General features: G+C 52.3%; 1 protein-coding gene and 1 long non-coding RNA gene across 2 annotated transcripts; one reads left to right on the top strand and one right to left on the bottom strand.

Annotated features, from left to right (window-relative positions):
- Window positions 1-1,116: 1,116 nt before the first annotated feature.
- Window positions 1,117-1,570, top strand: LOC127474105 (uncharacterized). Its single transcript, XR_007905743.1, has 3 exons — window positions 1,117-1,168; window positions 1,221-1,351; window positions 1,509-1,570. It is a non-coding gene; the product is annotated as an uncharacterized LOC127474105 (long non-coding RNA).
- A 5,851-nt stretch (window positions 1,571-7,421) lies between these two features.
- EPOP (elongin BC and polycomb repressive complex 2 associated protein) lies at window positions 7,422-9,858 on the bottom strand. The gene has a single exon (XM_051794568.1). The coding sequence runs from the start codon at window positions 9,645-9,647 to the stop codon at window positions 7,491-7,493; it is 2,157 nt and encodes a 718-aa protein (XP_051650528.1). The 5' UTR covers window positions 9,648-9,858; the 3' UTR covers window positions 7,422-7,490.
- Between the last annotated feature and the right edge of the window lie 16,862 nt (window positions 9,859-26,720).

The raw sequence follows: 26,720 nt of genomic DNA, 5'->3' as shown, positions 1-26,720 counted from the left end.
TTTTCTCTTTTTTTTTCCCTTTTCTCTTTTTTTTTCCCTTTTCTCTTTTTTTTTCCCTTTTCTCTTTTTTTTTCCCTTTTCTCTTTTTTTTTCCCTTTTCTCTTTTTTTTTCCCTTTTCTCTTTTTTTTTCCCTTTTCTCTTTTTTTTTCCCTTTTCTCTTTTTTTTTCCCTTTTCCCCCCTCTTCTCTTTTTTCCCCTCTTCTCCCTTGCCCCCTTTCCCCCTCTTTTCCAGGCCGATATTGATACCAGGGGAGTCCGAAAGCGCCTCCCAACTCACAATACCCCCTTGTCCCTTCCCTCCCCTGCCCACACGTAAATGAAAGGCCTTTAGTGACACTTAATCCCCCTTCCCGATCCCCCCCAGCCCCTTCCCTGCCCCCCGCCCTGCCGGGGGGTTTCGCTGCTTTTTTTTTTCTCCCCTCTTGGTGTTTTCCCGACTCCTCCCCCGCTCCCTAATTTATCATTAACACCCTGACACTAAACTAAATAAATGCAGACCCTTCCCTGCACCTCCAGCCAAACTCCAGAGTTTTGGGGTTTTTTTTTTCCCCCTCCTTTCCCAGCTGGAATTTTGGGGCAGGAACCAGCAAATCTGCAGGTTTGGGGGGGTCCCACGCTGGTCCCCGCAAATAATTCAATTACCTTCTTTAAAAGATCGGGATAATTAATGATAATATAACAAAATAACAGCAACAATAATAATAAATAAATAATAATAATAATAATAATAATAGGCTGAGGTCACTGATTCCTTCCCAGGGTGATCCCGGGCTTTTCCTCTCGAAATTATAAATATTTTTAAAACAGGGCTCATTTTTGCCCCGGATCTTTTTCCTCCTTGCTAAAACGAGGGAGGGGGAAATAAAAGCTGCAAAGAGATTCCAAGCCCTGCATTCTCGTGGAATTTTGGGGTTCAGTGATTTTCCCAGGATTTTTTGTGGGTTTTTGGAGGATTTTCCCGGGTTTTTTTTCCCCGGCCTCCTGCACAAGTGAGGGGTCACCACCTGATTTTGCGGCAATCAAATGATACCGAGTTATTAATCACCACTAACGAGCTCCTCCCGGGGCTGCCTTTCCTCCCTCTTCCCATTTTTCCCGGTTTGGAGAGAGAGAGAGGGAGAGGGAGAATCTTTCTGGCCGTGAAAGAGCCAGGGAAGCACTTCCCGGGTCAGAATCCCAGGTCAGAATCCCAGGTCAGAATCCCGGGTCAGAATTCCAGGTCAGAATCCCGGGTCAGAATCCCGGGTCAGGATCCCGGGTCAGAATTCCAGGGTCAGAATTCCAGGTCAGGATCCCGGGTTGGAATCCCAGGTCAGAATTCCAGGTCGGAATCTCAGGTCAGGATCCCGGGTTGGAATCCTGGGTCAGAATTCCAGGTCAGAATCCCAGGTTGGAATCCCGGGACAGAATTCCAGGGTCAGAATCCCGGGTCAGAACCCTGGGTCAAAATTCCAGGTCAGAATCCTGGGTCAAAATCCCGGGTCAGAATTCCAGGTCAGAATTCCAGGTCAGAATCCCAGGTCAGAATCCTGGGTCAAAATTCCAGGTCAGAATCCCAGGTCAGGATCCCAGGTCAGAATTCCAGGTCGGAATCCTGAGTCAGAATCCCAGGTCAGAATCCCAGATCAGAATCCCAACTCAGAATCCCAACCTTCCCCTCTCAGCTCCCAAATCCCGGATTTCAGGCCCCTTTTTCATCCCATCACACACAAAAAAACCCCATTTTGGGTCCCTCGTCCTGCCCCGTGCTGGGATTTGTGTTTGGATCCGACCATTCCCATGGGATATTCCAACCTTTGGCTGCCTTTTCCTTGGGATATTCCAACCTTTGGCTGCCTTTTCCTTGGGATATTCCAACCTTTGGCTGCCTTTTCCTTGGAATATTCCAGCCTTTGGCTGCCTTTTCCTTGGGAAGAGGTTTAAAAACCCGATTCTGGATTTTTTTTTGTTTTCCCTCTGATTCCAGAAGGGAATTTCCAGGCCCCCCCTGGAAATAGGGACACGATTTTGGGGAGCATCTCTGGGGAGCCTCCCAACTTTTTTTTGGGAAGGAGGGGTTGATTAAAATGATTAAAAAGAGGGAAAATGCTGCTTTTTTTGGGGAAAAATCCTCCATGGAAAGGCTCGCAGGGGACAGACACGCTCCCACATGTGGGGCTGTTGGACACAGGGGGGACAGAAACCCAAAATATGTGGGGATTTGGGAACCTAAAGGTTTGTGGAGGGGTGTGAGGGCGGGAACACACTTCCCAAATCATGGGAATCGTGGGAATTATGGGAATCACAGAAAGAATCCACCCCCCTGGGTGCACAGACACCCCCTGGGTGCACACACAACCCCCCCGGACACCCCAAAAACAGCCCCCACGCCCCCCCCTCCACACACACACACAAAAAAAAAGGTCGAAAATCAGCCGGTTTTGTTAAAAAAAAAAAATTATTTAAAAAAAAAAAAAAAAAAGGCAAAAAAAGGGATTTATTTCTCAGCCCGGAATTCCATATTGCACGCAGGAAACGAAACGCTTTTCGTCGGCAGGTAACGAATAATAAATAAATAAAGGGACGGGGAATTTCAAGGGAAAACAAAACAAAAAGAACCCAAAACACCCAAACAAAACAAAACAAAAAAGCTGGGAAAAAAAAAAAAAAAAGAGCTGGGAAAAAGCTCTTTCCCTCTCCCCCCGGGGGGTTATTTTTAAATTTAAATGTTTTAGGCCAAGGGAGCCCAGCCCGGGGGAAAATATTCCCTCTGCCCATCCCCGGCCCCCCTGGGAATTCCTTATCCCGGGGCCAGAAGCGTCCCTGGAGCGGGAATTCCAGCAAGGAATTCCCAGGATTTTAATCCCCAGGAAGTGAACAGTTGGAAACCCGCAGAGGGGTGGGAATTTTTAATCCAGAGGGGGGAAATTTTTCTTTTTCTAGTCCAGAGGGATGGGAATTTTTAATCCAAAGGGATGAGATTTTTTTTTAATAGTCCAGAGGGATGGGAATTTTTTTTGTAGTCCAGGGGGATGGGAATTTTTAATCCAGAGGGAATAAGATTTTTTTTTAGTAGTCCAAAGGGATGGGAATTTTTAATCCAGAGGGACGAGATTTTTCTTTTTTTAGTCCAGAGAGATGGGAAATTTTAATCCAGAGGAATGAGGGGTTTTTTTTTAGTAGTCCAGAGGGATGGGAATTTTCTTTTTTTTAGTCCAGAGGGATGGGAATTTTTAATCCAGAGGGATGAAATTTTTCTTTTTTCAGTCCAGAGAGATGGGAAATTTTAATCCAGAGGGAATAGATATTTTTTTTAGTAGTCCAGAGGGAATGAGAATTTTTTTACTCTAGAAGGATGAGATTTTTTTTCGTTTTTCAGCCCAGGGGGATGAGAATTTTTTTAACCCAGCCACGCAAAGAGAAAGCAAAAAAAAAAAGGTTCCCTGAAACCCCCCTCCAGCCCCGAAAGAAACCCTTCAAACCGTGTTTACAAAGCACCGAACACCGGATCCAAGCTGAGATATTTTTTGTTTTTTTTCCTGAGTCTAAAGCCGGCTGCGTTTTTAAAAAGCAGCGCCTTTTTTATAAAAGTTTTCTTGTTTGTTTTTTTTTTTAATTATTTTTACGAGACACTTTCGCTTTTCTCCTACCCGAAAAAAAAAAAAAAAAAGAAAAAAAATCCGATTTTTTTTTTTTTTTTGCCTCTTTTGCACCCGTTTGGAAACAAAGCGACGTCATTAAGGGCCTATAAAGGTGCTTTTACGTCCTTTCTGCTGCCCCGGAGTTGATTTTTCACCCCAAACCAGAGCAGTTCGTGCCTCTGAACCGCTCCCTCCTCCCAACTCGAGGAGGTTTCACCTCTCCCAACCAACTCCCGCTTGGATTTGGTCACTTTTTAAACTCCAAACCAGGTTATTTCAGCCAAGAGATGGCGATTTCCTTTTTTATTTTCATTTATTTTCAGCTTAATTCCATTTGCTTTGGATGCGACACCACCCCCCTCTCCGGCCCCTTATCTCAATATATATATATATATTTATTTTTTTTTTAAATTGCTTAATTTCTTTAAACGTCTTAAAAAACGGGAGGATTATTAGGGTTAATATTAGAATTATTATTATTATAATTACGATTATTTTTTTGCCGTTCGAGGGGGGTGTGTGTGGGGGGGTTTTTTTTGCGTAGAAAAGTTCTGAGGTATTTTGTATTTTATTCACAGATATTTACACCTCCACGCCCGCGGGCCGGCGGGAAAAGAAGAACACAAAAAAAAAATCTCCCCCCCCCGCCCGCAAATCGTGGGTTAAAAAGGGGGTGTTTTTTAGGCACCCCAAAGTACAAATATACACAGAGATAAATAGCCGGGGAGCTGCACTCGCGGGGGTTGCAAAAGCAACTTTCCGAGGTGATTTTTATCCCTTAAAAAATATTCCTGAGTTTGTTTTTTTTTTTTCTTTTTATTTTGAGGGGTTTTTCCTGCCCGTGGCAGATGGAGGGAGCTGCGGAGTCTGGGGGTTGCTGGTTGGATATATTTATATATATATTTATATATATATTTATATTTTATATATATATTTATATACATTCATATATATGTTCATATATATGTTCATATATATGAATACATGTTCATATATATATGAATATATATATTTTATATGTATTTATATATATATTTATATACATTCATCTATATGTTCATATATATGAATATATATTTTTATATATGAATATATATATTTTATATATATTTATATATATTTATATACATTCATCTATATGTTTATATATATGTGTATATATTTTTTATATATTCATATATATGTTCATCTATGGACATATAGATGAATATATTCATATATATATGAACATATATATGAATATATAAAAATATATATATGAACATATATATATAAGTATATATTCATATATATGTATATAGTTTTTTATATTCATATATATGTTCATATATATATGAATATATATTTATATATATATGTTTTATATATGTTTTTATATATATGAATATATATGTTTATATATGTTTATATATATGAATGTATATATTTATATATATATATATATATATATATATATATATATGAATATATATATATTAGCATTAATTCCCAGCGCGGCTCTCGTGGGTTTTTTCTCGCTCCGACCCCCCCCCGCAGATTATTTGAAATTTTATTTATTTTTGTTTGTTGTTTTTTTTTCCTAGAAAATACATTTATAACCCGTTCCGGATTCGGGGGAATGGCGGGCGGAGAGAGAACGCTGGCGGCTCCAGGCTCCGCAATTCCATGGAAAAACGGGAATTCTTCCCCGGGGGGGGTTGGGGGGACACACGGGGAAACCCCCCCGTGTGCGGGAATCCTGCGGGCGCCCCCCGAGATGCTCCGCGGGGGAGAAACACCCCTTAAATCAGCTTTTTGGGGGGTTATTTTGGGGGGTAACGCCTTTAAAACCTGAATATTTTAGGGGCGACGCCCCCCCCGCTTTTGCTCCCGCGGGATGGGGGCGAAGTCAACAAAAAAAAGCGCTTTTAACCAAAAAAAAAAAAAAAAAACACAACAACAAAACCCGCTAAAAACCCAAGTAAAACAAACATCGCTTTTAGCAACAATTCGCCACCTCCAAGAAAAACAGCGCCTCGTGGATACAAAACACGCTGGGCCTTGGAAATATCAAATATCCCCTTTTTTTTTTTCCTTATTTTTGCTTTTTTCTTAACGCGCTGATGGAATTAAAAAAGAAAAAAGAAAGAAAGAAAGAAATCCGAAGGGGCCGCGTGTGGGAATGTTGTTTTTAAAACCCTGCGCTCGTTCTCCTCGGCCTCCCTCTCCCTTTTCCAGCAAAAAGGCGCCGAGAAGGGATTTTATATTATTTTTTTCAGGGGTTTTTTTTGTGTGTGTGTTTTCGGGGAGCCGATTTTTGGAGGGGAAAAAAAAAACCCAACAAAGTAGAAATCCCCGAGCGGGTCGCGAGTGTTTTTTCTGTTGGGAAGGAGGAGAAAAAGAAAAAAAAAAAAAGAAAAGAAAAGAAAAAAGGGAAAAAATAAACAAAAAAACCCCCAAACCAGCTTTGATTTGCTTCAGGTTTCCAAACCAGAGGGGACTTCAGACTTTGATGCCAAAAGCGGGCTGGAAATCACACCAGAACCAGCCCCAAGAACCGGTTACAAAGCCACTGGTTTGGAGGAAAAGTGAAACTGGGCTCCGATTTCCTCGGCGGAGGAGGGAGAGGGAGACATTCCCGCCGCATTCCTGCCCGCATTCCACCCCCGGAGCTCGGGAGAGATCAAATCCTCCGTCTGTGCCCCCTCGCCAATGGTCCTGGATCCGATTTCTCGGGCCCGTAAAGCTTTTTTTTACAGGCCTGCTACCTTCGGGCGAGGCGAGCCGGGGTTATTATCCAACAAACTCCTCACTTTTTCCTTTCCTCCCTCCTCCCCCTCTCCTTTTTATATTTTTTTTTATTTATTTAACATACGTGGAACGGTTTCAAGCGACTTCCTCTCCAAAAAAAAAAAGAAAAACCCAAACCCTCCTGGTTTCTTTTAACAAACCGAATTTCCTGATCCTTTTTTTAAAAAAAAAAAAAAAGTCGGCGTTTTCTTCCCGTCGCTTTAACTAAGGCGGAAAAACGTGACCCCGCCGGGATTTGGGAAGAGCCGCTCCCGCTTTCCCCGAAAAAAGGAAGGTTTCTGCCGCCCGACATTATTTCTCTCCGCGTGGGATTATTTTTAATTTAATCCGAAAGGAGGAAAAGGGAGAAATTCGATCTATTTTTTCCTCGGGGTTTTTTTTTGGCGGATGGCTGGAGGGGGGTCAGGGGTGGTGGTAACCCCTTCCCTCCGCTCCCGGCGAATTCCCTGCGCTCCCGGCCCTTTGGGATCCTGTTGGTCCCAGATCCCTTTGCCGGGAATAACCCCCCGCGTTCTGCAGCGGGGCGGGTGGGGAGGGGGGGGGTTGATTTTGGGAGGTTTGGGGTCGTCGATCGCTGCCCCCTGGGTCCGATCGCGCGTTTTAGTTCCATCCTTAAACTCCCCCCAACCCCGCCACCGGCCCCCGGCGCGCACAGGGACAAAAATAAATCCGGTTCCCCCCCAAACAGAGCGGGGACCCCCCGTGTGTCCCCCTCCCCAAACAGAGCGGGGACCCCCCGTGTGTGTCCCCCCCCAAACAGAGCGGGGACCCCCCGTGTCCCCCCCCCCAAGCCGGAGCCGCGCACACACTCGCTCGCCCCCCCCCGGGACGCTCCCGCACCCCCCGGAGCTCGCACGGCTCCTCCGGGCAGCCCCTTCCCCACCCGGGCAGCCCCGGTGGGACGGAGGGACCCGCTCCCCACCCCCGGGAACCCCGGGACACCCCGGGACACCCCGGGACACCCCCGGGACACCCCCGGGACACCCCGGGACACCCCGGCCCGGCCGCCCCCCCGCCCCGGGGCCCCTCCCGCTCTCATCTGTTGCACGTCAACCTTTCCTCCGGGCTGTCCGCTGTCCTTAGAGATCCTCCAAGCTATAGCCCCGGAATTTGAGGCTGGGGGGCACCGGGATGGCGTTGCCCCCCAGGTGCCAGCTCCACAGCGGGTGAGTTTTGGAGAGAGCCCAGGAGTTTTTGCCCCCGAGGGAGGAGGCAGGACACAGGTCCCCATCTTCCCCCACGACCAGGGAGGGAATACAGGGGAAGTTGCCCATGAGGCTGAAGGAATTCCGAGGCGGGGTTGGCCCGGCGCTGCCGAGGCGTTTGCAGGGAGTGTTTCCCTTTTTGGCATTCCTCCTCGGAGTCTTTTGTGGCCTCCCTTTGGAGGAGCTCTGCTGCCTTTCTGCCTCAGCGCCTCTGGCGAGGCGTCTGCGCTTGGCATTCCTTTCCGAGCCATTGCCTCTCAAAGCTTTGGATGACAAGGTGCTGGGGCTCTCTGCTCTTTTGGAGCCGGGGGGTTTGAGCTCCGCGCCTTTCCAGGGCTCCGGCCTCCCTCCGTGCCGCAAACTTTTCCCGTCCAGGTTGAACCCTTTGGCGTAACACCACAGCTTGGATTGCCGGATCAGCCGGTCAAAGTGCTCCCGCCGGGGCTCCCCCTCCTCCTCCCCGGGGGGCGCGGGGCCGGGGCTCCCCCCCAGCTCCGGGGGCTGCGGGGCCGAGCCCGGGGCCGCCTCCGGGGAAGGCGCCGGCCCGGTTAAGGCTCCGCTTTGCCGCTCGGCTCGTTCTAACGAGGCTCTATTGTTCGAGGCATCTTTGTGCAAATCCTTCCCTTTGGCGCAGGGCTCCGCGTCCCCAAAGCCTCCCTCCTTTTGTTGCGGGTCCCCCTCGGGGGTGCTGCTCGGGGACGGAGGGGGGGAGGAGGAGGAGGAGGAGGAGGAGGAGGAGGAGGAAGAGGAGGAGGAAGGGGAGGCCTCCTGCTTCTCGTACAGCCCCGGCTGCGGCGGAGCCCCCGAGCCCGGGGCTGGAGCCGGGCTCAAACTTTCCAAAGTTGACGCTCGCAAAGTCCTGGCCCAGAGCTGCTGCGAGAGGAAGAGGAGGTCGGGGTCGGGGCGCAGGGCTTTGCCCACGCTCAGGGGGGGCTCGGCCGGGCGCTCCTCCCCGAGGGGCTCCCGGGGGGGCTGCGGCGGGAAGCGCGGCAGAGCCGCCTGCCTGTACCGGGTGCTCTGCACCGAGTCCCCGCTGCACAGCGAGCTGCTCTCCGACTCCGAGGAGCTGCCTTCCTCGCTGCTGCACGAGCTGTCCCCTTCCTCCTCCTCCTCCTCTTCCTCCTCCTCCTCCTCCGACGAGTCGCTGGAGGTGGCGGGGCTGGACCCGGCGAAGTCCAGGCTGGAGTCCGAGTCGCTGGAGTAGCCGGCGGAGGTGCCCTGGCGCTTGGAGCCGGGGAAGCCGGAGGAGCGGCCCTTCCTGGCGGCCGCGGGCCCCTTCTCCTGCGGGAAGAGCCCCTTGGCGCAGCAGGGCCCCCGCTTGCGCCGGCCCGCGGGGGCGAGCGCGGCCGGGAGCGCGGCGGGATGCGCGGCCGCGGGGTGCAGGAGGGCCAGGTCGCGGGGGTACCCGGCCAGCACCCCGGCGAAGAGGCCCCCCCGGCCCGCCAGCCCGCGGCCCCCCCGGGGCGGGAAGGCCCTGTGGAAGGGCTGCGGGCCGGGGAAGGCGGGGGGCGGCCGGGGGCGGCCGGGGGCGGCGGGGCCGCAGCAGCCGCCGGCTCTGCAGGGCGGCAGCAGCGGGGGCCGGGGGCAGGGGAACAGCTCCCCCGGGTCCGGCAGCAGCAGCTGCTCCCTCCTCTTGCTCTTCCTCTTCCTCTTCCTCCGGCGGGGGCTGAGGCTCTTGCAGGAGGTGCAGAGAGCCTCCAGGTCCGCCTTGGAGATGAGCGAACATTTCACCGCGCGGGTGGGCACCGAGTTGATGGCCTTGAGGGTCCGGAGCTCTTTAAGATCGCAGCGCCGGCTCTTGATCTTTAAGGTTTCCATCTTCTTGCTGATGGTGGTCCTGGGGATATCCTTAAACAGGTCGCTGAGGACCTGGGCCAAAGCAAACATCTGGGTGCCATTGATCTGTAAGTATCCCAAGTTTATCCCTTCGATTTCTTGATAGCCGGCATGAAAATCCCCCGGCCTGGCTTCCCCATTGTAATCCATGGTGGCTGGAACAATTCCGAAGGTCCCTTCGCAGGTCAGGAACATTTTGCAAGGAGCATTTACTTTGTCTCTTTCAAAGGGGGCATTGAAAATAAGGACATATTTGTTTCCACTCCCTGATCACACACATCCCTACCCCTCCGGAGAAGGGGGGAAAAGGGGGAGGGGAGGGAAAAAAAAAAAAAAGGAAAAGAGGAGAAAAAAAAAAATAAGCCAAAGCAGTCGATCTCCCTTTCAAACGCTCCAGTCAATGGTTTGCAACATCTTCCGAACACCCAGTTCCTCCGCCTGCACCGGGGCTTGACTCCTCGTCTTCCCCCTCCCCGGCCAAAAAAAAAAAAAGGAAAGAAAAATAAAGAAGTCAAACATCTCGCATCCTCCGGGCTCCCCCCGGCCGGCCCCCACCCGCGGCCGCGCACCCACCTTCCGCCTCCAAAATAACCTCCCTTTTTTTGGGGGGGCCGGGAGAGGGATGGAGGGGGGGGGGGAGCGGAGAATCAACAAACGCGGGGCCCCCCCCGGCTCTGCCGCGCCAAAAAGCCCCTGAGATGCTTAAACAAACAAAGCTCCCGGCGAGGGGGGGGCACGGAAAAATGGTGGCGGAGGTGGGGAAGGGGGGCTCGGGGGGAAGGTCGGGGCGGCGGGGGGGAGCCGCGGGGCTCTCCGTGCGGCTCCCACCTTCCCCGCGCTCCGCACTCGCGGCCCCGCCGCCGGGATATTCTCGGGAACACCCCGCCGGGCCCGCCGCCCGCCCCCTGATTGGGCGCTCGGCGCCTCTGATGTCATTAAACCCCAACATTTCACACGCACACCCCCCGAGCCCCCACCATCCCCACCCCCGAGCCCCGGGGGGGCCGCCCCGCGCAACCCCCTCGCAAGCCCCGCGCAGCCCCCGCGCAAGCCCCGCGCAGCCCCCGCCCGTGCGCGCACACAATGGAGCCCTCCCCGGGCTGCTCCTTCCCTGCGAAAAGAGACAAAAATCAGATATTCAAAATTACGCCGTTTTTTCGAGGCGATGGCAGCGCGGGTGCTTCCGCTTTGTGTCCGCGGTTTAGCTCTCTCTCTCTATATATATTTATATATATATATATATTTCTTTTCTTTTTTTTTTTTTTTTGCTCCACGTAGGGTTGTTTTAAGAGGTCGCTGCGCCTTCCCAAATCTGGATTCCTCTGGGATGGGTGTGTGTACGTATATATTTAATAAAGCGTGAAAGATATTCCTCTAAGCGAGTTGTTCAAAACGATTGACTCCGCGACAATTCATCCTTCAGCCCGGGCTGGAATGCTTATTAATTGCCAATTACTGTATTTATTAGCTGGAAGGAGCGCGGGCTGGAGCGCGGCATCGACAATAACATCGGCAAAGAAAAGCAATGTAAAGATAGTTATACATTCTTTTTTTTTTTTTTTTTACTCACACACGGTCTTTATTCACTTCGTGTCTTTTTCTTCCAAACTCTTTCTTAAAAGGAAAAAAAAAATGGAAAAATGGAAAACAAAAAGAAAAAGGGTAAAAAAAGGAGAAAATAATGCGGAAAAAAAAATAAGGGGCAAAAGAAAAAAAATAGGGGGGGGAAAAAAGGAAATTCTCTGGCACGCCTTTGCGCTGCTAAACTTTATTTCAAACTTTAAATCCCAAGATTTCTTCGGTGTTTGGTAACTCTCTCCTGACTTACAAACCAGGCGATGTTTTCCCAAAAAAAAAAAAAAAAACCAACCCAGGGCTGCAGATTCCTCTTTCCAAAAGGGGGAAAAGGGGGAGGAAAAAAAAAAAAGCTCCCCGAGCCCTCACCCAGCCCGCAGCTCCATTGTCCCGTCCCCTCGATTTCTTTATAAACCTGAAGCTACTTGAGCGGAGCGAGTGGAGCCGCGGAGGCTGGACCGGGGGATTTTAACTCTCTGCTCAGGAGGCTAATTTTGGGGAAACAGTTACCTCGGAAACCTTTCTGGGGGAAGGGAAGCTGCAGCTCTGCAGCGCACGCTGCTCCCTTTCAAGCCCCGTCTGTCTCCCACATGAAAAGTTGCTTTTAGTTCTTCCTCTGCCTTTTTTTTTTTCTTTTTTTCTTTTTTTCTTTTTTCTTTTTTTTTTCTTTTTTTTTTTTTTTTGGTGTGCGGTTCAAACGGGCAAAATCGGAGTAATTTGATAATAATAATTTGTTAAACCCTGTGTACGATCAACCGCAAACGATCCCGATTTAGCAACACTCCCAGAGGAGGAGAAGGAGGAGGAGGAGGAGGAGGAGGAGGAGGAGGAGGAAGCGCATTCCTGAGTGTGCGTGTAAAAAAATTTAAAATAACTCCAACATCGCCTTTAATTCGGGAGCGGGGATCACCTGATTTGCTTTTACCGGCGGAGGGGAAGGAACCCCCCCGATGCCCGGATCGGTTCTGCTGGGAGGGGGATCCCTGGGGGGTTCCCCCCCTTCCCGGCACCTTTGGGTGCTCGCCCCCCGCGCACCCTCGGCCTCGCTGCGGGCAGAACCCCCCCCCTCCAAACCCCAGTTTTCCAGATCTTGCTGCATTAATCCACCACATTTCACCCTCGTTTTCCACAGGCAAGAGTTTCCTGTGAGTAAAGGTCCGCCGGCCAACACAAACACCAAATTCCTCTTTGTTTGGGCAGAGGGGAGGGGGGAGAGTTCGCATCGCCGGGGACGGAAAGCGGCCGCTTTTAGGGGGACACCGCAGCTCGTCCACAAAAAAATCCCGATTTCAGCCCAGCCCGGAGCTTCCTTTCGCGAATAGAATGGAGATCCTGGGGCTTGCTTTTTTTTTTTCTTTTCCACATAAAGCCAGAGCCATTTTACCTATAGGCTGAGCTTTGCTCCGTGCCAGACTGGAGGAGGGGAGCGTGGGGTGGAGGAAGGAGCCGGGCAGGGAATATCCCCCCACCCCGAGGCGGCCGCGGGGGTTGGGAGGGGGTCTGGGAGACAAAACACAAGTTGGAGCGGAGCAATAAACTCTTCCCGATCGTTTTGGGGGGTTTAGAGAGGAGCCGGAGCCCCCCCAGCGCTGGTCAGGAGGAAACAGGGCTCCGAAGGCGAATGTATGGATACGTCATTTCCCAGGAAATCTCCGGCCGTGGGAGCACAAATGGGCGATATTTCGGCAGGGGAGAAAGTTCAGCGTGTGTGCGGGGATGTCTCTGCGGGGCCAGGGACGCACAGATAATTTCCATCCCCCCATCCGTGCACAGAACGGGGGGCAGGACGCGGCCGGGGGGTGGTTCGGCAGCAAAAGCGTTTTGGTCGCGCCATAAATTCTCCTCCCTGTTCCCGCTCCAGGTGACCCCGCTGCGGGTCCCCCGCCGCCCTCGCTGTCCCCTTCGTGTCACCTTCACCTCCCGCTTATCGGTTTATAGGGTCACCATTAGGGGGACGGTGGGTTTCGCACCCCTTGGCGTTTATTTTTATGGGGTTTGCAGGCCCGAGGTGGAAATATCCAGGGACTGGGATGTTCCGTGGGTCCCACGCCACGCTTGGGGGCCGGGGGGGCTGTGGCGGGGCTGCCCCGATCCCGAGGGATGCAGCTTTGGGAATTGGGCGCAGCCAGAAGACCTGGCGGTGCCTGGATGTGGATCTGGATGCATCCATGTGTTTATTCGGGTGTTTATTCGGGTGTTTGTGCTTTTACCTGAACACCCGCGCGTCTGTGTAACTGAATATTTTTGTGTCTGTGTTTTCGTGCGATTTTATGTTTTTATATCTGCGCGCCTGTGTGTTGATGTGTTTGTATATTTATATATTTATATATACCCGTGTTTTTGCACCTCAGCTCCCGAGGGTCCAGGGGGGTTTCCAACCCTCCCGGGCCAGAGCAGAATAACCCGGGGAGTCCCCGCCATAATCCCCACCCTGGAGACAACCCTCGGACCTGTCAGGGCTGGTCGTTCCCTCGGGAAGAGATAAAAGTTCCCGGGATATGGCGATATCCCAATTCCAGAGGTCCTGGAATCTCGCGGGCGGGGGCGGGGGGGGAAGTTGGGAGAGAGATGAAAGAAGGGGAGGACTTCTCAGGTGAGGTTGTTCCCGTAAAACTCATCCCCACGCGCCTCCCCGCGCGGGTTGGGTTTGCGGGAAGGGTGCGGGTTTGCCTGGCACGGGTTTGCCTGGCACGGGTTTGCCTGGCACGGGTTTGCCTGGCACGGAACGCGGCCGCGCCCGCGGAGCGCTGCGCGGGAGGAGGAGGAGGAGGAGGAGGAGGAAGAAGAGGTGGAGGAAGGGGATTCACGCGTGTCCGCGGGCTGCGGGAGCTCCGGGGAGGGGTGAGGGTCGTCCTTGCTCCTCCCTCCCGTCGATCCCACCCGAGCCTCCCGTGGGATTTCCTCGTGGATCCCACCCGGGTTTTCCATGGGATTCCCACGTGGATCCCACAGGCTCCGGGAGCTCCGGGTGGGATGAAGGTCGTCCCCACTCCTCCCTCCCGCCCATCCCACTCAGGTTTCCCGTGGGATTTCCTCGTGGATCCCACCCGAGTTTTCCCGTGGGATTTCCTCGTGGATCCCACCCGGGCTTTCCATGGGATTTCCACGTGGATCCCACCCGGGCTTCCCGTGGGATTCCCACGTGGATCCCACAGGCTCCGGGAGCTCCGAGTGGGATGAGGGTCGGTCCCGCTCCTCCCTCCTGCCGATCCCACTCAGGCTTCCCGTGGGATTCCCACGTGGATCCCACCCGGGCTTTCCATGGGATTTCCACGTGGATCCCACCCGGGCTTCCCGTGGGATTTCCACGTGGATCCCACAAGCTCCAGCCGGGGTTTTCCCCGTGGGAATTCCACGTTGTCTCCCCGGTGCCTGGTTTTCTCTTGGATCCGGTGCCAGGCCCCCAGAAATGGAAAGAAAAACCGAAATAAATCCCAAAAGGGGGTTTTTTGGGGGTGGGGGGGGACGTTGGGGGAGCCGCTCTGGGGGTCGGGGGGGTTGGGATCCTGCCCGGGGGGGGTTTTGTGGGGTGGGGGGTGGGTTTGATGTGACCCCTCCGATCCGGCTCTCCCAAATTCCACACCTCCAGCAGAGAGCGGGGCAGGGGAGACCCGAGCGAAAAATGGGTGCCAGCAGGAAAACAAGCCAAGATTCCCGGCGGGAATGAGCCGGGGGGCAGCAGCAGTTTGGGAGGATCCATCAGATCCACCGGGAGAAGAAAAAAAAAAAAAAAAAGCGTGATTAGAAATGAATTTTTGGCCCAACTAGTTTGGATGGTTTTCTTTACTCCCGTGCCCTGCGAGAAGCAAATCCCAGAAAAAGGGGTGGCCCAAAACGATCCCTCCGGGCAGAGAATCCTAAAGAAGGGACCACCTGGAAAAGAAGAGACCCTTGGGAAAAACGTTCCCGGGAGAAGTTTCCTTCTGCTGTTTCCTGGAGCGGGATGGGCCTGGTGCTCCCAGCGGGACTCGGATCCGAGGGGTGTTTTCCAGGGAAATATTGAAATTCTGATTTTATTTTTCTTTTTCTCTCCTCCCCCCCCCTTCCCTTAATTTCAAATAGTTCGTGGCAGGCCCGGGGGCGGAGGAGTTGAGCTCAGCCTAGAGGGTGAGAGGATTTAAGCTCAGCCCAGCACCCGGCACTGGGAAAACCCCCAATATTTTGGGAGGGGCTGTTGCTCCCGAAAATATCTCTACAAACCGTCGGCGCCCTGATTTTTAAAGGTCTCTGGTGCATTTTCCAGGCTGCTGGAGGAGCAGATCCAACCCCATCCCGAGGGACAGATGGGAAAAAAATAAAAAAATCCTCCTTCTCCTTGGGGTGATGAGAAGTTTTATAACTGATCCATCTTTAGGCTGCCAGCAGGCAGGGATTGCTAAAATGCTCCCAGATGCACTCAAAATCGGAGATGTTCCTTCTCCTTCCCGTGGGATGAGGTTGTTTTTCAGGATTTCTTTCTTATTTTTCCAGCTTAACAGTTGGACTCGATCGTAAAGGTCTTTTCCAACCTAAATGGTTCCGTAATTTTATGATTTTTATTTTAATGGTTCTATGATTTCTCCGGAATTTTTTTCAGGATTTCCCTCCTTTCTTCTCCATGACAAGTTTGTGAATAATAGTCGAAGAAACCACCCAAAAACGTCTCCCCGTCCTCAGTCCAAACTTGGGGCACTTTTCGCCATTAATTAATAATATTTTAATAAATCCTAAAATAATATTTGAGCGCGTGTATTTATTAATTTTCATCTTCATAAGATGTTTCTGAAGTGGCTGAGCAGAGTGGCCGAGTGTGGAGCTGGAATTCTCCCAGCACCAAACTGGGATAATTCCCAGTGAATCCGTGCCAGGATGCAAATAATATTCCATTTTTTTTTTGGATTATTTTTTTTCCCCCTTCAGGTGCGAACAAAAGGCGTATTTAGGGGGAATTTATAAAAGACGTAAATCCCTTTTTCCTCCTCTTTTGTTTCTAAACACAAAAATAAAGTGGATTCCGGTTCGGGAACGGCGCAGGTTGGGGCGGCCCCGCTGCTCTCGTGCCCTTTTTTAATCCGTTTAAAATAACGCGGGGTTTTTTTGGGGGAAAAAAACCCATAAAAATAAATAAAAATAAAAATAAAAATAAAAATAAAAATAAAAATAAAAATAAAAATAAAAATAAAAATAAAAATAAAAATAAAAATAAAAATAAAAATAAAAATAAAAATAAAAATAAAAATAAAAATAAAAATAAAAATAAATCCCGAACATCGACCCCGAAAACAAGCCCCTCGAACCAACCAACCGACAACAAACCGCACGAAACCACCCCAAAAATTAATGGAAAAGGGGGAATTTGATGAAAATCGCGGGGTTTAAACCACGGGAGAGGCCTAGGAAGAGCAGTGGGATGGGTCAGACCAAATGGGGCTGCTTAGACCGCGCTTAAAACCTTTTAAGCCCTTATTTTGGTGTAAAACGGAGAGATTTGGGGTAAAAGAGTGAGCCTTGGGGTAAAATAGAGGGATTTCGGGTAAAAAACAAAAGAGATTTGGGGTAAAACCGGAGATTTCGGACAAATCCGGGCAGCAGAGCCCGAAAGGATGGAGGAAGGGGTCGGTTTTTAATCGTCTGAGCGGGTTTTGCTCCTTCGCGTGGGTTTTCTGGAGGGTCCCGGTTCGGGAATTCGACGCTCCCGCCCTTCCCTGCCTTCCAAAATCCCTCCGAAATTCGGGTTTTATTTCTGTCTTTCCTAATAAACAGCCTTTCAGCGTCGCCTCACAAAGAAAAAGCACATTTTTTTCCTGCGGAGCAGCTGAAGGGAATTAGACCCCAATAAACGCCGCCGATGGGGAGGGGGGGAAAATAAGCTGTTTGTTTGTTTTCCTAAGCAAATAGAGCTAAATAGCGCCCAGAGGGATCCTTCTCCCGGGAGAAATCCCGGCGAAAAGCCTCGGAGGAGGGTCCTGGTAGAGCCGGCGACCCGCGAGGGGAGGCTGGAAGGGGAGAAATTCCATTTTCCCCAGGTTGTTTTCCTACCCGATTATTTAAAATAATGTTAATTATTTAATTTGTGGCGGCCCGGAGGAGCGCGCGCCTTTCAATCAAACCCTCCTCCATAAAAAAAACAACCCCCCCGGACTCGTAATAAAGAGGAAAAACGAGTTTGTAGATGGGAGATTTCATGCCTGGATCTCAAAGCCAGCAGAGAATTCCCATTATTCCCCCGTCGCCTTTTGATGTTTCCCATATTCTGTCGTGATTTGGTTGTTTGCCCCCTTCTCGCTTAATCCAGGCTCTTTACCCCTTTTATGCGGCAGCAGCTCCCAATAAAATAATTTGGAGATTAATCGAGTGATAAACCCGGATTTTCGGGCGAATTTCAGCCCGAGTAATCTCGTTTCGTGGGGGGTTTTATTGTATTTCCCTTTAAATTCGGCTAAACCGGGGGAGATTCTCGGCGTGATTCGCTCCTAACGCGGGGGTTTTGTTCGCTAATTCGCTTGAAAATTAAAAAATAACGCCGGGAAATATTTTTGTTGCTAAATTAAGATTAAACCCAAACTCTTCCTCGCCCTTTGGTAGGCGCTGGTATCAGCGGGAATTAAAGGAGAGGCAAGAAAGCCACAATCCTCCAGGTTTTTTATAAGGCAGGGAATGGTCTCGGATGCTGCTTTTTCCCCTCAAAAAGCGTTTTATATTCTTTGGGCGACATCGTCGATTCTTATTTAAATTTCCCTCGTAGCTACGACGCTCATCCCTTAACTTTTAAGTGTTATATAGCGAAATTACGATTTAAAATCCCTCCCACAAACATCCTCCTTTGAAACCGCGGCGAGTTTCGCGTTGCCCAATTTTAAAAAGGGGAGAGGGGAGGGAAAAAAAAAACCTATTTTTTTTTTTTTTACCTTTTACAAAGTATTTCTCCTGCCGCCCCCCCTGTATTGATTGACAAGTTTATTATTATTATGAATGGATTCTCCCATTTCCCAGTCCTCTTCAAGGCCTGATGTGGATTGAGAGCCTGACCAGTTGCTTATTGACCCATGATGGCAATACAATGACCCCGCTGCCCCCGGCCTGACCCCGGCACCCCCGAAGGACCCAACCCCACCCACCCGGGGGCTCAGAGATGCAAAATCCGGCGCTTTCTGGACTTTTTGGGAAGGGGAGGGAAAGCCGGGAGGGAAGGATGGAGTGGGAGGGGGGAGGTTTCATTAACAAAAAACGTGTTTATTGTAAATAAAAAAAAAGGCAAAGGGGGCTGTTTAAAGGGTTCCCTTCGGGATGGGCGAGGATGGGAGTCCTTTTTAGACCAACCCCCGCCTAATTGGCGACAATAAAAGGAAGAACGGCTGCCTGGGCGCTCTCAGTGAGTGTCGCTCCGGCCCCAGTTTGCTCAAATTTCCCCTTTTTTTGAGGGGAAAAGAGGAATCCTGTGGAAAGGGCCGCTCGCCCCTCAGTTATTTCCCCTTCCCTGCGTGCGGGGGCTGCGAGAGATGGGGAGGGAAACACCGGGAGGACTCAGGGCCTTCTCGGGTACATGAAATAAAAATATTAGAACTGTGAATAAAAAAATAAAATAAAAAAGGAAGAGTTGTAAATAATAAAAAAAAAAGTAAGAATCATAAACAACAATAAAAAACAAAGATGAGATCTCGGCATTAACCGTTCACCCTTTGCCTTTTTACCCACTGAAGGGGGAAAAAACGTCTTTTCCTGCCCCTGACCTGCAGCTTCATCACCGCCCGGGGCTTGTGGGGGGCACCAAAAAAAAAAGTCTGTTTTGTGAAGCAGCATCTCGCTCCATTCCAGAAGGAAAGAGGATCCGCCCCCCGCCCTCGCTCCCTCGTTTAAAGGAGATCCAGTTGTTCAAATGATTTCCCTCTGCCCAAAACAAACGCGGGAGGACGGAGGGCTCATTTTTTATCCCAGCTGATGGATGGCCGAGGACGAGCCTTTGAAGCGGGGCGGGGGGGAGATACCGGAGCATCTGGGTGGGAGAGGTAGAGAGCGAGGAGCAACCTGCATTCTTTGCGGGGCTGGGCGATCCCTCAGCTTATAAACCTTTTGATTTCGCCATAAAAACAACAACAGCAGCAGCAGCAGCAGCGAGTTGTTCTGACACTCTCCAAACATCTGGACCGTAAAGTTCGCTGGTTTCTGGCAACAGCGACGAGAATCATAAAATCTCTCCCCGCACGGGGTTCCGCCAAAGGTTTAGGCTCGACCTGGCCGAGGGTTTGGTTTTTTTTGCTGGAAATGGGTATTTATGTGTTCGTCCCAAGCGCTTCCCGGGCTCTGAGCATCCAGAAAGCGAAGTTTTGGGAATTTCTGAACCGCGGGGCCCACGAAACGTGCAGGCGGGGAAGGGCAGAGCTGGGGGGTGTTCTCTCCGTGCGTGTTTAAATAGCCGGAATTTTGATTTAAATATCGATTTACGGGAGAGATTTGCACCGAATGTGGGATGCGGGACCACGGGGTCACGTCAAACGCTCCCGGGGTGCGAGGAGCCCCGACCCGAAGTGTCCGTGTGCAGGAGCTGCTCTACCTGCAGCCGAGCGGGGTTAAAGTCTGGAATTCGGGACGGAAAAAGAAGTCATGGAAAGGCTGAGGCTCGTTCTGAAGGGCTTTGCTCCGCGGGGAGGGGCGGGGGTTGCATCTCTTGGTCTTTATTTGAATTTAGCATTATTTTTTAGTGCGGTGGGACCTCCCAGCTGCCAAATGGTTGCTCGGTTTCGGAGACGCTGAGATCCGGAGGGAGGTGGGGGGACACCGAGCCGGGACACAGGAAAATCGGAAATATTTGTGTTTCGCTCCAAAATGGACATTCCGGGTTCAGGTCCGCGTTCGAGGAAGCTCCCGGCAGAAATATCCCACCCCGTGGGGCAGGGAAGGGAGAGCCTGGGGCTGTGCCCCCCTCCCCGGGAGCGCCCCGGGGGGCAGAGGGGGGTTCGCTGGTCCCCAAAGGGAGATGAGACAAAGAGATGCCTTTGGGGAGCGGCTCCCGGGCTGCTCGCGAGTTATCACCCAAAAATCGAGGTGCCCGAGCGAGCGGACACCGAGCCGGGGGTGGCACCGGGCACGGGGGTGGGCAACGATCGCTCCCGAGCTGTGCGGGACGAGCGGGGCGCGGCTGGGGCGGGGGGTTCCGAGGTCGGGGGGCCTGCCCGGCTTCAGGCGGGGGTGCTGCTGCGGCCGGGGCACCCCAGGATCCGGCTCTGCTCGCCCTGCATTTGCCCTTCGATGCTTGTTCGAAGGGACCCCCAAAAACACGTGTGTGTGTCGTCCCCCCCCCCCGGTTGCCAGGAGGCGTCGGGCGCGGGGCTCTGGGGGCCGCAGCCCCTTCCTGCCCACCCCGCTGCCAAAGCTGGGCATGAAGAAGCGGCGGATCCCTTCCCTCGGTCCCATCCCCTTCCCTCGGCCCCATCCCCTTCCCTCGGCCCCATCCCCTTCCCTCGGCCCCATCCCCTCATCCCAGCCCCGTCCCGCTCCCGGCACCGGCTCCCGAGCTCAGCCTCGACGGCAACTTTCGCCGCTGCCCCCGGCGACGCTTTTTTAACTCTCCCAACAGCAACAAAACCGTCAGAGGAGCCCCACGGCCGTCCCGGCTCCCGGCTGGATTCCGAGGGGGAGGTCGCGGTGCCGCGGGTTCCTTTCCCCGCCGTTAACGGGCTCCGGGAGTCGCTGTGCCCGCACCGGAGCCCGGGCACCCCTTTGCACCCTCTTTCCCTGGTACCCCAGGGAGCCTCGGCCTCTTCCGAGGAAGAGCCAAGTCCCAGGGAGGGTTTTCTCCGCTAAATCGGGACGCCCCACCCCAGGGAAGCTCCGCTCCGGGAGCCGGGCTGGAGAGGGTCGGGATGCGACGGGAGGAGCGGGGGTTGGACGGGACAGGCAGGGGACCCGAGCAGAGGACGGACGGACGGGTCGGTGGGAGAAATAACCGAGGAATAGCTCAGTCTCGCGCGGTTATTCCCAGTCCTGGAAGGTTTCCCCTCTCCCCCGCAGGGACCCAGGCGTTGTCCCTCCCTCTCCTCGCCCTCCCGGGGCTGGTCCCGGTGCCTGCCCGGAGGATGCGGGGGGATGCGGGGGGATGTGGGGGATGCGGGGGGATGTGGGGGATGCTCTCCAGGTTCCCCCAGGGGCAGCGGGGAAAGGGGGGCCCGGCCCGGCGGGGAAGGACGAGGTACTGGCGCCCTCCGGAGGGCTCCCAACGCCGGCCTGGCCGCAGGGCACGATTTTGGGGGGAAAAAGGGCATTTTAAGGCTTCGCCCAGCAGAGGTCCCCGGCTGCCTTCCCACCGGCGCTCCCCGGCACCCCGGGCCGCCTCCCGCACCCCCCTCCCCGGACTCTCGGAGCATCTGCTCAGCCCCCTGTCCCGGCAACCTCCGGCCCTTGGGACCCCGGGGGGGCTGGTCCAGATTCCCCCTGGGGGGTTCTCCTCCTATTTCCCAGCAGAAACAGAAACTCGGCCGGGAGAGAGCAGGAGCGGAGGGAAAATCCCTTTTCCCCGCGCGTCGCTGCAGGGATGTGCTGCCGCCCGCTCCGTGCCGGGACACAGAGCTGCGGGAGGACTTTACACTCGTCTCCGGGAGATTATTTCCTTGAACTGGGCAGCAAAACACGGGGCAGAGGAGTGGGAATACACCCAGTAAACCCACGCAGGGGAAAAGGCGCCCACCCCGACACCACGATCCCGCTGCAGGGAGGGGGAAAACGCCGCTAAAACCCGTCCCGTCGGAGCCGACACTTCCCAAACCACAGGAACCCGACTCTTTGTGTCTCTCCAAGTGACACAGAGCTGCACAACGAGCCTCGCTCTCGATTTCAGGTCTTCTCACTATTTTTGTAATCCCGCTGTCACTGAGCCAAAGCAGAGCGAGAGGAAGAAAGAGAACAGAGTGGGTTGTCTATATTAGGAAATTACTCTAAATACGCTGCTGTGCCTGTGCAGAGCTCTCACACAGACCCACCACTGCTCTGTACTCCGCTGCTGACTGATTATTTTAGTTCAGCCAGGAATTAGATTATTGCAAGGCTTCGTTAAGGCTGGTTTTGGTGCCCCTGAACAGGTTTCACACCTGTGAGTTCCCTCAGAACAGTCCAGCACAAACCATCCCCCCACAGTCCTGCTCAAACCCCCCCCCCCGTGGGGGCCTTGCCCTCAGACACCGATTTTTGGAGACGGTTTTATCAGTTATTCCCATTCCTGCGGGAAGATAAGGGCAAAAATATCAAGTTAAGGGCAAAAATATCAAGTTAAGGGCAAAAATATTTCAGCATCGAGACGAACGTGAGTCACAGCTCGAGTGATTTATTGCAGTTCTTACTCATGGATCACTTTTGATCCCCCAGCTCGCAGTGGGAAGCATCACACAGAAGTGCTGCCGGTGACTTACACACTATTTTGGGGGTAAACCTCGAGGATGTCAGAATTTGGTCATCTTTTCTTTTCCAAGGGCCAAGCTGTGACTCACCAGTGACTGAGGAACAGGTTACAGCCTCAAAGTTCCTGATGAGTAAGAGGGGGTGTGAGAAGACCTAACTCATCCTGTAAGTCACCACACAGACACATGACTAAAAGCAGAGTCGGTGATAAATCACCGAAATTATCAGTAAAGGACACGGTTTCTTCCTCTGAGACGTAATTAGGGCATTTATAGTTCACAGGCACCTCAGAGCAGTCCATGCAAATCTCACAAGAGCAGTGGTGAAGGGCCAAAGGGTTGATTACGTTTTCTTTTCCGTGCCTGCAGCCCTCACTAAGCCCAGAGCTGCTCGAGGAAGATGAGAAGTGCAGCTGCCTCAGCCCCCACGGGCCTGCAGCCCCCCTGTCCCACACCAGGCCCCCTCTGTCCCCCACCCCACCACTCCTGGGAGGCTTTTGGGGCTCAAAGGCCTTTGGAGGGTTTGTTGTTTTGGGTAATCCCAGAATCACAGAACGATTTGGGTTGGAAGTGGCCTTTAAAGTTGTCTGTAATGTCCAGTGCCACCCCCTGCCAGGGGCAGGGACTCCTTCCACCAGCCCAGGTTGCTCCAAGCCCCATCCAATCTGGCCTTGGACACTTCCAGGGATCCAGGGGCAACCACAGCTTCTCTTCTGTGCCAGGGCCTCCCCACCCTCTCAGGAAAACATTTCTTCCCAATACTCAGCCTGAATCTCCCCTCTTTTAACTCAAAACCATTCCCCCCATCCCATCCCTTCAGGCCCGTGTCCCAAGTCCCTCTCCAGCTCCCTTGGAGCCCTTTTGGGCACTGGAAGGGGCTCCAAGGTCTCCCCAGAGCCTCTTCTCCAGGCTGGACAATCCCATCTCCCTCAGCCTCAGGGGAGGGACATGGGGAGGGATTCAAGGATGGATGGATGGATGGAGGGATGGATGGATGGATGGATGTAGGGAGAGGTGAAGGGAAGGACTCAGGGAAATGAGAAAGGAGGGAAAGGTGCAGGGAGAGATGAAGGGAAGGACACAGGGAAATGTGAAAGGGGGGAAAGGTGCAGGGAGAGATGAAGGGAAGGACACAGGGAAATGTGAAAGGAGGGAAAGGTGCAGGGAAGGATGAAGGGAAGGACTCAGGGAAATGAGAAGGGAGGGAAAGATGCAGAGAGAGATGAAGGGAAGGACACAGGGAAATGAGAAGGGAGGGAAAGGTGCAGGGAATGACGGAGAGCCAGACGCGCCCCCGGGATGTGCATCCCCTGTGCCGCCTGCAGGGTGGGCGAGGGGCGGTCCGGGCCCCCCGTTCCCCTCTGCCCGCGCTGCCCCCGCTTCCTGCCCGGCTCCCGGTGCCGCCGGGGGCAGGATGTCGTTGCCTGAACCTCAGCGCTGCCGTTCGCAGCCCGAAAAGCCGCCGAGGGTTTCCTGTCGCCGTCGCCGGGGCTTTGCCAGCCCCGCGGGTTCCCAGCCCCGCAGCCCCCGGGCTGGCTCACCTGGGCAGCTCCACCCCAAATCCAGCAGCCCCACCGGAGCTTCAGCACCTCCCCCCCACCCGGGGATGCCAGGGCACGATTTTTGGGAAGCAGGAGGGGTTGGGGTGGGAGCTGGCAGCCCCGGGTGCAGAGCTCGTGCAGCCCCACAAATCACTTCCCGGGATGGATTCCACTTGGCAGGCTGGAAAACAGCTTGAGAAACCATTATCTGCACATCCAGAAGGGATGTGGAGGTGCTTTGGGAGGAAGGGAGGAGGGAGCCTGGCCCAGGGCAGGTTTAGCACCGGCCCCTTGGCGTGGAAGGGGCAGGGGCAGGGAGGGATCGTGGCCTTCACCCCCATCCCTTCACCACCCCGTGCTCGGGGGATTTTCAGCCCTGGGAAGAAAATCTCAGCCTGGAAGGAGGCCTTGGGTTTGTGCCGTGGCTGCAGGGCTGACACTTCGTGTTTTTTACCTCGGGTTTCCTGTCTTAGAGGCAGTTTCCAAGAGCCAAGCCAAGAACTGAACGCCCGACTGCAGAGTCGAGCTGATGCAACTGCTCTGAACTCACCCGAGGAGCAGAGCAGAGGGTTTAATTAAACTGCTTCGGGAAGCAATTAAGTGAGAGCAACTGGTGGGCACGGGGGCAAAGCTTCAATTACTGCCGAGGATTCTTTCAGGGCGTTAAAAACGCAGGAATGCGAGGGAAAAGTCCCAAGGCACAAAGGGGAACAGGTGCCTAAATCCCATTAAAGAAAAAATAAAGATCTGTTTCTGGTTATTAATCCCCACTTTGACATCGGGATCCAGGGCCTGGGGCTGTGAAGAACCCCCCCAGGAGAGTGGAAATGCTCTCCCAAATCCTCGGTCCTGCTCTGGGTCATCAGTTTGGGAACACCAAGAGGTGGGAGCAGCTCCAAACCTGGTTTGGTTTTTAAACCCAGGGCATCTGATTGGGATGTGAAAAATGAACTTGAGAAAGCCTAATTCCAGCCTCCTTAAAAATCCTCTTGGTTTCTGGACACAGACCACATCACTTGGTTCTGCACTAATTGTTATGTACATTCACTGCCTAATGTAAATAATAATAATAAACCCCATAATATGACACTAATCAGTCCTTGGCTCTGCCTCCCCCTGGGGAATTAGCCTAATTAGTCTCTTGAAGTTGCTTCCAAAGCCGTGTTTATGGGATTTTGGGACTCTCCCGTTAGGTTTGTTAAGCTGGACGTGTTTTAGGGATGTTCCTCAGCTCCCTGGGCTGAAGCCCAGCCTCTCTTTTTGCAGGAAGAAGGGAATAAACAGCTAAACCCCCCAAAATAAGTGACCCACAGGGATCCCAGAGGGAGAGGACAGTGAGGAAAGTGGGCTGGGAAGTGTCACAAACACGGGTGGGGCACGAAAACGTGGGAGTTTGGGGCTTTTGGGGCAAAAGGAGACGGAGCAATTCTAACAATCCCTTAAAATATTTCCACTCATAAATTTAATCCGGCACCAAAAAGCAAATTTGTCATCTTCCTGACCCACCACATTAATCAGTTTTAATGTCTTGAAGGCCTCAAAGCCACGAAGACAAACATGATCCACTGTCCTGTTTGATTTAAGCTGCTGGAAGGGGGGGAAAGGAGCTCTTTCAATCACTGCTTTTTTCCCTTCCTAAGTCATTAATGGCACGATTTCCTTTCAGAGTCGTTGATGACATCACTGTTTCCTTTCCAGGCCCTTAATGACATTGTTTAATGAATAATAACTTGCCCTTCTGTCGTGCTTTTTTCGGGACAAACAACCCCAAAAGTGCTCTGCAGCGGGGAGTTGCTCCAGCAAAGGGGGGAAAATGAGGCACAAAGGGAGGAAGTGACTTTTCCAAGGGCAGAAAATTCCTGACAGAGCAAAGCTGGGAGTGTGGGAGTGCGTGTGTGTGTCGGGCTCTTGGCTTTCTTCACTCCCTGAATGTTCCTGTGGGTGTTTCTATGTCACAAATGCAGCTTTTAGCCCACGACAAAGGCCGAAATAACCCATCTGATAAACTCTTAAGTGCCTGCTCAACGATCCACTCCGAAAATTGAAAGAAGCAACCAGGATTTTCACCCCTTTCAGCCGCCCACCTGTGAAAATGGACCTTTAGTTGCCAGGGAACGAAATGAGTTTTTGGTGGAGACAAAAGGAAAGAGTTTCTGTCCTTTAAAAACCCACTAGAGAGGAAAAAAAAACCAAAACAAACTAAACAACAAAAACCCAGAAGTCTCTTTAGCAGAATTATATGTGGGATAGGCCAAAAATGAATTTGGGTGAAGTTTTGTGTAGGGCAGTGAATCACTTGTCTCTAACACCACCATTATTCTGGTTTTAATCCCTACTACAATTTAATTCCTATTACAATTCCTATCAGCTGTGATGGTGGAACAAGCAGAGATCTGATCAGACCCTTGGAATGGGACAGAAGGTGGGATAAAATGTCATTCCCTCCTTGAACAACCAATAATCCAAACAGAGAAGAAGGGGGAAAGCAAAATAATCCGCCTGAAGCCTTTGCAGGAGGTCAGTGGCAGCCCCTGGAGCCCGAATTCCCAGATTTTCAGAATTCCCTGCTGTGGATTATTTACCCCTTCAAGGAAGGGCTTTGAAATCCCTTTGAAATTACAACCACCATAAACTTCCCCGATGTTTTGAGCCCCCACAGTATCCAAAACAAGGGATGCAGAGAGAAAAGGCTCAAAAGCAAAGCTTTAAAGGAAGACAAACTAAATTATTTAGCCTTAAATAATGTGTGGAGAGTCCTCTCTGTGCTGGTTTTGCAGGGAGATGAA

This window comes from Manacus candei, unplaced genomic scaffold (genome assembly GCF_025592945.1).
Source record: "Manacus candei isolate 608988 ecotype Guabito, Panama unplaced genomic scaffold, ASM2559294v1 h1tg000040l, whole genome shotgun sequence".
Lineage (NCBI taxonomy): Eukaryota > Metazoa > Chordata > Aves > Passeriformes > Pipridae > Manacus > Manacus candei.
Note: the sequence above shows the minus strand (reverse complement) of the source record. Positions and strands in the feature narration are given on the sequence as shown.